Here is an 11,630-nt window from a genome sequence, read left to right on the forward strand (position 1 = left end):
TGAAAATAACACCACACGCACTCGCAGTTAAAACTCAACTGATTAACCGAACTTCTACTGACGCTCACACGAGCGACAAAGTAGCAGGCGAGCATTAACGGGAAAAGTCCCGTTGTCAATATTGATGTCGAAAATATACATATAAGTACATGTGACTTTTGCTAGTACATATGTATGTACATTTTCAACACGCCACCTCAAAAGTTACATCAACAAATTTTTAAAATATTAATATATTCACTGACGAGCTTGTGCGATTCTTTTTATTTATTTTTTCTTTTTTTTTTAATTTTTCTATTTCTGGGGATAACAATTTTGATCCAGCATTCGCTCATGGGATTAAGGAAACCCAGTAAAACTTAATCCGGATCAATTAATATTTATAGTTAACAAAATTCATTTTCAATTAACAAAAACATAAAGGAATTAATACAATAATTCAGTTTTTCACTTTCATAAGCTTTTAGAATAAGTAAGTAATATGAAATTAATATCATTATTCAATTTTCAGTTTCAAAAGTTTTAGATTAAGTTTGAATAGTAATATGAAATCAATTATATATAAAAAGCTTCATAAGCCTTTTAGATTAAGTTCAGAGTGTAATCAGAAATAAATTTGTCCTTCTTTTAGTTTAATTAGGTTTGGTATGAATAAATTGTCTCATTAATTTATTCTGTCAGCCCCAGTTGGTTTCTCAAGGTGATGAATCGTGCTGCTGGTAACGGTTTCGTCATTATATCAGCCAATTGAGAATCTGTTGGAATATACTTAATACAAATTAATTTCTTCTGAACTTGTTCCCTACTGAAATGATATTTAATATCTATGTGCTTTGTTCTCTTGTGGGAAGTAGGATTATTAGCAATACTAATACAACCTTGGTTGCCTTCAAATATATCTATTGGACCATTTAATTCTAGTTTAACTTCATTTATTAATGACTTAAACCATAATGCTTCTCTGACACCTTCAAATAGAGCCATGTATTCCGCTTCAGTTGACGAAGCAGCAACAGAATTTTGTTTCATAGTGCTCCATGAAATTAAACAATTTTCAAACATTTTAAACACGAATCCAGTAGTGCTTTTTCTGTCAGTCTCGTTTCCAGCCCAATCAGAATCAACATATCCCATCAGAATACTATTAATATTTATATTTTTATGAAATGTCAATTTCAAATTAATAGTGCCTTTCAGATACCTTAAGACCCGTTTAAGACATTGCCAGAGTTCCTTATTGTTGTTATTTGTATATCGACTTAAAATGCTTATCGATGTACTCAAGTCGGGACGTGTACATAACATAATGTACATTAAACAACCAATCAAGTTTCTACAAGGTGCATCATATGATTCTTCTGATTGTAATGCCTCATAGTTTAGTTTGCTTGGGAGAGGTGTACTAACTGCATGACAATCTTCCATGTTAAATTTTCTTAAAACATTGCTAATATATGCTGACTGACTGAGACATAACCTATCGTTCTTCCTGTCAATTTTTATACCAATAAAGAATCGAATTTCCTGTAAGTCAGTCATTTGAAATTTACTTAGTAGGTAAGATTTAAATTTAGACATTGTACAAGAGTCATTTGTAGCAATTACTACATCATCGACATATAGAAGGATATAAATATTTTTAGAAATATCTCCTTTATCTAAAATATATATACAATACTCAGCTCCTAAATTTTCAAATCCAGCCTCCTTTAATACCAATTCAAAAACTTCAAACCAACATCTTGCAGCTTGCTTAAGGCCATAAATTGCTTTATTGAGTTTACATACTTTCTCCTCATCTCCATGGACTAAGCCTTTTGGAATCGTCATGTAAATTTCATCTTTTAGAGTTCCGTTTAAAAATGCGGTTTTTACATCCATGTGATGAATTATTTGTAGGTTATATTGATTTGAGAGTGCTAAAAGAAATCTGAAGCTTGAAATTCGTGCAACTGGTGCAAATGTCTCATCATAATCTGTCATATATTCCTGAGTAAAACCTCTTGCTACGAGTCTTGCTTTATAACTTTTTAAATTGCCAAATTCATCTTGTTTTATACTAAATACCCACTTGCAATCAACTATGTTTTTCCCGTCAGGCCTTTGCACTAAACACCAAGTATTGTTTTGGGAATGAGAGTTAAGTTCATCTTGAACGGCTTTTTTCCATTGAACTCTATCTTCACGAAATTGAATTTCGTCATAAGTATTCGGGACGTCATTCAAATATATTTGAGCATTCATAAGACATTTTTCTAAAAATCGATATGACAATTTGGGTTTATCTTTAATTCTTTCACTGCATCTAGTTTTCTTTTCAATTGCAACCTCTTTTAATTTATCAATTTCAATAACTGGATCGGCATTCTCGAGACATGTGGAATTTTCTTTAGGGTGCACATCTGATCCTTTATGAACAGATTCATAATTTTCCATCAATGGAACAACCAACTCTTCCAACTGTAATTACAGAATCATTACTAGAATCAACTTTATCTAGTTTAACATTAGAGTCTTCTTTATGAACATCACTATTTTCTATGATGTTAACTTCATCCACCACAACATCCCTTGCTATCATAAACTTCCTCGAGTTCATGTTCCACAATTTATACCCATTTGGCTCATAACCGACAAGTATAGTTTTAATTGACTTATCGTCAAACTTCCTTTTTTGAACTTTATTAAGTGCATATACTGTCGAGCCAAATATCCTGAGATATTTTAAAACAGGCTTTTTATTATGCCAAATCTCATAAGGTGTTTTCTTTATATCTTTCAAGGCTCTACTTGGGGACCTATTAATTAAATATGTTGCTGTTAGAACAGCTTCACCTCAAAATTGTTTGCTAAGTTTAGCACAACAAATCATGGAACGAGCCTTCTCGGTGATTGTTCTAATCATCCGTTCTGAAACACCATTCAATTGTGGAGTATGAGGAACTGTAAGATGATAACTGATGCCTTTTTCGACACAAAACTCACGCATTTCATTAGATAGATATTCCCTGCCATTATCGATATATAGATTCACTATTTTCAAATTAAAGTGAGCTTCACTTTTTGCAATGAAATCTTTAAAAACAGAAAATACATCCGACTTATAAGTTATTAGGTATGTAACACAATAATGTGTGAACTGGTCAATAAAAACCACATAATAGTTTTTGTTATCAATTGAAGTGGTGTGATTGGACCACAGACATCAGAATGGACTACAAACAATGGTCGCTGGATATGCTCTTTATTTTTACTTTTTTCAAATTTTAATCTAGATTGTTTGCCGCTAATACAAGCCTCACATATATCACTGTTTGACTCAATACGACTTAAAAGATTGATATCTTCAAACAAGTTATTTCGTTTTATTTCCGAAAATTTTCCTAAACTTATATGACCTAATCTTCTATGCCACAAGAGATACTCTGCACTCTTTAATTTATTAGACGTGTATACCTTTGCATTTAATTGAAATGTTATAATTGGTATATTATACTCACGCTTCCCTTTAAGCACTAATTTACCGTTTTTAGTGACTTTTATGCCTTCAGGACTAAATTCAGTTGTTAGGCCAGCATCGTGCATCCTCTTTACTGATAAAAGATTGTGTGGAATTTCCTTGCTATATAGCACATCTTTCAGTGAGATTTTGTTTCCAGCATTGCTTAGGTTGACCACTCCTTTGGCGGTAGCATTGATATATTCTCCACGCTTTGCAATCTCAATTGCAATATTGGACTCCAAGTGTTCATACTCCGAAAACAACGCTATGTCTTTGATTAGATGGTCCGAAGCCCCAGAGTCAAGAATAAAATCTACCTCACTTGCAATTGCATTATTTTGTGTATTTCTTATCATGAATGCAAATCCGCGATCTAACTGTGTAGTTGTAGCTATTTGAGCTTGTCTCTCTTTGCCATTATTTTCGTTAGTCTGATTCCCTGCCTGCCTTTTCAAAATGAAACAATCTTTCTTTAAATGCCCCAATTTGCCACAGTGAAAACATTTTAGAGGTGATTTAAACTTGTTTTTAAAAGGCTTCTTAAATTGATTATTATTATGTTTATTTTTGTATTTATTGAATTTAAAAACGTTATTTCCAATGGCCTGCAACACCTTAGCACTTGTATCCTTGCTGACACTTTTTAATTTAATTTCCTGGTCTAAAAGTCGTGTTTTTACAAATTCTAATGTCAGGTTTTCCTCTGACAGGGTTTCAATTGCCGTGATTACTCCTTCGTAACTTGGTGGAAGGCTTAAAAGTAACTGTGCAATTTTATCCATTTCATCCAACCTGCCTCCTGACGAAATGAGTTCAGTTATAAGGTCATCAAAAATCTTAAAATGATTTAGAAGTGAAGTATCACCCTTTAATTTTAAAGCAAACAACTGTTTGCGCAAAGATAGCTGAGAAGCTAAACTTTTCCTCTCATATAGTGCATCTAAATTTGCAAAAATCTGTCTGGCAGTATTTTCTCTGCTCGCAAGAACAACAAACGAATCGCTTAAATATTCTATTACAATATTCTTTGCATTTCTCTGTGCCTTTATTATTTTATCTGTCACCTCTTCTGGTTCCTCATCAACTACTCTTAATAAATCTTGTTCTTCTAATAGTGTAGTGTAGTTGCAGAATGGGCTGTCCAGCGGTCCCTCGCAGTCATCCGGGCACTGTCGCTTGTATTCTGGGATAGCTGTTGGTAATGGAGGTATTATTTTCTTTTTCAAATTTTTAATCTGGTGGTAGGTGATAGATGGATTTTTGTTTTTATTTATCAATTGCACTAGTTGTGCTTCGTGAAACGAGCGCTTTTCATGCATGGAAACAGAATCGTTCCATGCTGGCGGGTTGGCTTGATTGCTCAACTCTTTGCTGAGACGGTCAATTTCCGACCTCAGTTTTTGTTTTATTCCGCCGCGCTTTTATTGTTTCTTATTCCTATCCATCTACACTCTACTCACTCAGATACTAATTTTGACATCCACAGCTATCCCTCCATCGCCGTCGTCTGTCGCTGGTTAGGTTCCCCTTTTTTTTTTTTTGTGTGTTGTTGTTGTTGTAGCTGTTGTTGTCCACTTTGCTTCACACCTCCCACTACGACTTTGGGCACTTTAAGTATTTTGGCCAAATCATTTGGTTGAAATTTAATTTTGTTGTATGTTGGCGCGCGAACGTTTTAAACGAAAACTAAAAACTTGTCACGGTCGCCATGTAGGAAAAAAGGTGGTTCGTTATCTTTAAACACGTTTTCTCTTTGTCTTTTGATATGGAACTGAATCCAATCTTTTATTTCAAAAATTACTTAGGCTAAATACATGCTGCTTATACAGCGAGAGAGCGACAGAACGGGAGAGCGTAGTATGCATGTATGTATGTATGTTATTGTATATACATGCAGAAGGCATATATATAATGCGCTGGGACCGAACGGTCGAAGCGTCAAAGTGCTTGCACTGCAGATCCCACGCTGCAGGCCAGTCCGCATAAGTGACGGATCATATTGCTGCACTTATATATTTGATTGTATAAACATAGCAACAAAGTGTCGCTATGTTGTGAGTATGGCATATGACCACTTGATGTATTGTATACTCTACAATACTGTGGGCATATGCTTATTAGGCATACAACATACTACAATAGTCCCCTTACTCTTAATTTCCATATAGAATACCTCTCGCCGTCAAACGGTTTTATGTTTCTCTTCCCTTTATCCATTTTTTCTCTGAAAATTTATATACACCAAAAATTATTATTCACACATGTATGCACATATAATTTGAAGTTTGCGTTATGCATGTATGTACGTATGCATGGATGCAAGAATAAAGAATATCACAATCACGGAAAAAAACTTTTAAGCAAATTGCGACGTACACACGCATTTAGGCAAAAGAAGAGAAAACTAAAAAACGGGATTCAATGCACACACACATATACACATAAACACTTGATGTACATACATACATAATGTACGTACATCAATAAAATTTCACAATGCTGAAACAAATAAAACTTTAATTATGATTGTTTATAACATTATCAATTCATATATGAACAATGAGATTTATCTTGCGCTAACTGTGCCCATAACCTTTTGAAAATAATACTCTTTGAAATAATACTTTTGAAAATAATACACCACAAGTCTTTTGAAAATAACACCACACGCACTCGCAGTCAAAACTCAACTGATTAACCGAACTTCTACTGACGCTCACACGAGCGACAAAGTAGCAGGCGAGCATTAACGGGAAAAGTCCCGTTGTCAATATTGATGTCGAAAATATACATATAAGTACATGTGACTTTTGCTAGTACATATGTATGTACATTTTCAACAATTATGTTTCCACCAAAAGCGAACACCGTGTTTGCAGGAGTTGTGTTTGGGAGAACTGTCAACTGTTTCCACCGGAAGTTTGGGAGAAATTGTGTTTGAACTGTCTTTTGTTGACATTGTGAAATACTTACTTTAACCTTCCTACGGTCTTCAAATTAACTGACGCGGACGGACTTCGGGTCAAATTTGACCCAATACTATATTTTCAAGGTTTATACTTGGTTTTTGATTATTTTTACTGTTAGGTTTTTTTCCATTAAATGGGTATCTTAAATAAAAATGAAAATCCAAACATATTTATTCCATTATCATATTTTTTTATTAATATATTTATGAAAATTTTTATTTTACTTTTATGTGAATAACACAAACTTTAACAAAAACGTTTATTCAATAACAAAAAGATATTCATGAATTACGAAAACTTTAAATAAAAAGTGTATTTAATAATGAAAGAAAAAATAAATAAATTATTTCAGACAGTTTGTATACAAAATAATAGTTTTAGAATGTTGTTTACATATATATTTATTACAAATGTCGCAAACTAATCCTGTTTTGTTATCAGTTTTTGGGCATAGTTGACATCGACTTCTTTTAGTTATTTTCTTTTCCGACGTGTTTCCAAATTGACCTGATGATGATGGTTGTGCATCCAGTTGAGAATCCTTTCGTATTTTTTTGGCAATTTCAAGTGAAAAATGTGCTCGTGGTAAAGTTTGTCGCTTTTTTATATAGGGTATTACGAGCTGCATACAAAGGTTTTCCAAGTAAAAACGGCGCTTTGTAAGACAGCCCTCTTTCCAGGTGTGGTTGGCAGATTTGAATAAAACGAAAGCGTTATAAGCTGAAATGTCAATTATGTTACTAAACACTACTTGAGGCCACCGTTTTGTCATTCGTTTGCAAGTGTAACCGCTTACAGCTTTGTCCAATGTGTCTACACCACCTTTACATTTATTGTAGTCCAGTATTATTTCTGGCTTTTTATCCCGACGATTACTAATTTTTGAATCATGGTGTAGAGTGCTAAGTAGAATCACAGCTTTATTCTTCTTAGGTATGTACGAAACGAGAGTTGTTTGTTCGGTAAAAGCGAAGATTGATGAATTTAGTGGTCTTCGTTTTATGTTCACTAAGTCTGGTGGTAGTTCGGGCTTGTTTTTGCGTATTGTTCCTACTATCGTAATACGTTTCTCCAATAATGTTTGTGCCAATTGATAAGACGTGAAAAAATTGTCCGTTGTGAGGTTATGCCCTTTTAGGCCTTCAATCAAATCAAGAACAACACGCATGCCTTGATTTTTTTCGGGGGTTCTTCCGATTGCCTTGCCAGTGTAAGGTTGGATGTTCCAAACATAGCTTGATTCCATACTTTGCAAGCTTTGCTGGCATGTACTGGCAGAATGGACATCTTCCTCTGAAAGCTACTAATTGTTCATCGATGGTCACGTTTTCCGTTGGATTGTAAAGCTTAGGTAATATCTCAACCCATTGATTCCACAAATCACGTATAGGAGCAAATTTATCCAACGATCTTCGTTCACTTTGAGTTTCCCTGTTGTCGAACCTAATCACTCTCGATATTTTTTTGAAAGTCTTCAAAGGCATAGTTGCAGCGAATATTGGACTTCCGGTTTCAGGGTTCCAAAGACTTTCACAGCTTTCGTTATTTGATCGAAAAACGCCAGCTAATATTAGCAATCCAATAAATGCAAATAGTTCGATGTTTTCAATATCCAGTCATTCTTCACCGTATATTCGTGTTCCCTCAATGTTTGTGTAGGTCAATATCGTACGTATCAAAGGAGGTGGAAAAAATAGTTCAAAGCTAGAAATTTCTTTTTCGGTAATTCGTGAGCACGAGTAACGCGTTAGTCCAGGAATCGAGCTGATAATATTTTCTCTTGAAGCTCTTCCGGCACTTGTTACAAGAGGGGTTTTTGAAATGTTTATTTGACCATTTTTCGACGACATCATTTCAGAAGGCACAAGAGAATTTTCGTCATCACTAAAATCACTGTCGGAAGAATCTGCAACCTCAACATGATCTTCGACTTCAGAACATGATTCCTCATCATCCGAAAACGCGGCCAAAGAGAATTCACTTTCACTCATCGTTACGAAATAAATAGTCGAATAACCAAACAAAGCACGTGCTTTTAAATTTATGTTTACTGTGAACTCAATAAAAGCAGATTAAATAATACAATGCAACCGCTGAGCCGAAAATTTGCAATTAGCAAATAAATTTAATTCAAATAACTTCTGATTTATACGTTGGGTCAAATTTGACTCGATGTCGTAGATGTATAAAAATTTCTACGCGACAGAGCCTAAATTATTTTTTTTTTTTAATTTTACGCTTATTATATAAAATATAATAAATTAGAAAAAGTCACGAAACATCAAGTCCTGAAAAAATTTGGTTCTTGAAAAAACTTAATTTTTTTCCTGAAATGGGTCAAAAATGACCCGAAGACCGTAGGAAGGTTAATGAAATAATATATTATATGCCTTACCTATATTTCATTTTGAAATTGTGTATTTTGTATTTTATGTCAATTGGACGGACCTCATGTCCAAGAACTCCCAGCGACTGAGCCAGCTCCGCATATATATGTGAGTTCTTTCGTGGACCTCGCAATTCAGCTGCATTCTCACCCCATATATCCGAAATGCTTCGTCCGCAGAAGGAAGCCAAATAGTTTTTGATTTTTATGGTTTTCCATTAAAATCAATAACTTTAATTTTCTTTTTTGCGCGCACAAACGCTTACCACACGAAAAATATTAAACGTCAATCAAATGTCATATTGACAAATTGCAATCATTGTTGCCATGTTTCGATAAGAATGCAATAATAAATGAGGAAAATGAACAACATTGCCACCACTTAATAATTAAATTAGATGCAAACCCAACAAAACACACTTTGAAAAATGGGTTTAGGTATGGAGTTGTGTTTTAATTTTGTATGGGATTTGACAGGTGTTTTGTTTGGTGTTTGCGCTAAAAACACGATAGCGGCAGAGAACCCAAACTCCGGCTGCGGTGGAAACGTAATATAAGTTGATTTGCTAACTGGGTTGTAACGAAATTTAATTGAGACGCAGAGTGTAAAATAGCGCGACAAGGAAATAATGTACCAGCACTATTTTTCACTAAAATAATGGCCAGCACACAATTATTAGACATATTGTTCGAGGCTAAAGGTTTGGGGCTTGCAACTAATGATGTTAATAGGGTTGATTGCGATGTTGTAACCTGGCTATTTGTTATATGCGATGCCACAATTGGCATGCGGCATCTTCTTTCCAAAAACGTTGACATATCAATCCATGTAGGTAATTTGTGTGCTGATAAATTCTCTTCCCATTTCTCGTGCGTTTGTCGATCCAGTTTACTTGTGATGCTATAACTGCTGTTCTCACTTTCTGTATCATGTTTGCTACTTTCAATTTCGTAGTCGCTGATATCACTACATATCTTCTACAAAATTATTGATTTCGTCATCTTCGGAAAACTCTTATACTTCACAAATTTGTGCTATTTCTTCTTCCGCGAAAAAACCTTTCATTTTCACTAAATAGATTAAAAAAAGTCAAAAAATTACGTATGTAACTACATTCGTGGGGTAATTATCTACCCCAGCGACTACCTCTTCTTATTCTTCTTAATTGGCGCGATAACCGCTTATGCGATTTTGGCCGAGTGTAAAAAAGCGCGCCAGTCGTTTCTTTATCGTGCTAACCGGCGCCAATATTTTGTTATATAATTAAATATATATACAGTATATTTATTATAAAAAAATAAAAATTATGTGCAGCATCGTACACGTGGTAGAAGTGAAACTTCTGTGTGTGAATGAGTGTGAATGAGAGAGAGAGAGAAAGAGCGAGAGAGGAAGAGAAGGAGACAGGGATAATTTCAAAAGAAATACAACAGTATACAATTTGTGTAACCAAAATTCGATTTTATTAACTATATGTATATGCATTATGCTATCATCTGTTGGTGGTTCAATTGGTAGTACTGAAATAATTGGTTTGTGATAGCTGAAATATGAAATATATGTACGTGATTCAATATTTTCTAGATAACGTGTGAAAATTGCATCTAGTGTAGTTCCGGATTTTGTTGTTAATTCTTTAGGGTTATTGTTTATCTGCAAACCGAATGTTTCTCGAAGAAATTGAATCATCGCAAAGAATCATTGGATCCGAAATTTACGTTGAAATCTTCCCCGAGAATCAATGGAATTTTGTCTTCGCCTCTTCCAAGTGCATTTGCACCTGCGTGGCTGTAAACCAGTAGTGAGCGGTGAATGAAATATATTATGCCATCAAGATTTTGGTTCGGTGAGATATAGATGGCGGCTATGACAATAGTTTTTCCATTCAGCATTTGACATTCTGCAATGCAAACATCGCCAACTGGTGTGACTGTTGATGAATATGACTGAGACTGCTTTGCAGTCATTTCCATGTTTGGTGTGACGATATTTACGCTATCATCTTGATTGTGGTAGATTGCCACACCGCCAGCTCTAACATTTAGTCGCTTATATTTGATGACGCAATTGAAATTTGGTAAACTAATATCCTCGTTATCGTTTTTTATTTTTTCTTCTTCTGTACCTTGTGAACGTTCGTCATTTTTTTTTGGCATGGTGAAATCTGTGAAATAGAAAAATTCATGTAAAGCATACTTGTTTTTTGATAATATATTGTATGTGGTGAGAATTTTTTTTCAAAAATAGCGTTTTTGAATGTTATAATAATTTCAAGTGGATTCGGCAGTCATAATGTAATGCTAAGGTTCAGGTATAAAATGTAAATGCTCACTGACGCACATAAGTGTGTATGTTGGCGCGTGCACGCCGAGCGCGTATGCACACATAGTTACATACGTCAGTGTGCGTTCGCGCTCTCAATTTCTCTTGAACCTTTAAACAGCTTTGCGATATATATATCAATTGGTATATATAATATTACTTACATGTATTACAGCGATGTATAGATATATTTCTTGATTGCACAGAAGTAATGCCTCTCTCACGTACTGATGGAAGTTATGCGTTATAGTTATCTGTGATGAAACACGTGTCGTAAATCAACTATTTTTATTTTTTTAGCCCAATATAGGCTTAGAAATATTATTTATAATAATGTTTAAATAATTTAAATATACTTACATTATAGCGGTTCAAGGATATTATCAAATAATCACAGAATACAGATGTAAATAACGTAAATAATCACAACAAAATACAATGATATATTTG

At 34.3% G+C, this 11,630-nt stretch overlaps 1 protein-coding gene across 1 annotated transcript; it reads right to left on the reverse strand.

Moving 5' to 3' along the window:
• Positions 1-10,314: 10,314 nt before the first annotated feature.
• LOC128856889 (uncharacterized) lies at positions 10,315-11,430 on the reverse strand. The gene is made up of 2 exons (XM_054092313.1): positions 11,345-11,430; positions 10,315-11,022 (listed from the first exon to the last, which is right to left on the reverse strand). Exon 2 carries the CDS (start codon positions 11,012-11,014, stop codon positions 10,544-10,546), a length of 471 nt encoding a protein of 156 aa, XP_053948288.1. The 5' UTR covers positions 11,015-11,022; positions 11,345-11,430; the 3' UTR covers positions 10,315-10,543.
• Between the last annotated feature and the right edge of the window lie 200 nt (positions 11,431-11,630).

The sequence above is a fragment of the Anastrepha ludens genome, chromosome 3, assembly GCF_028408465.1.
Source record: "Anastrepha ludens isolate Willacy chromosome 3, idAnaLude1.1, whole genome shotgun sequence".
Lineage (NCBI taxonomy): Eukaryota > Metazoa > Arthropoda > Insecta > Diptera > Tephritidae > Anastrepha > Anastrepha ludens.

Excerpts from the sequence above, each read along its gene's own strand:
- LOC128856889 (XM_054092313.1), bottom strand. The coding sequence starts at position 11,014 with ATGCCAAAAAAAAATGACGAACGTTCACAAGGTACAGAAGAAGAAAAA.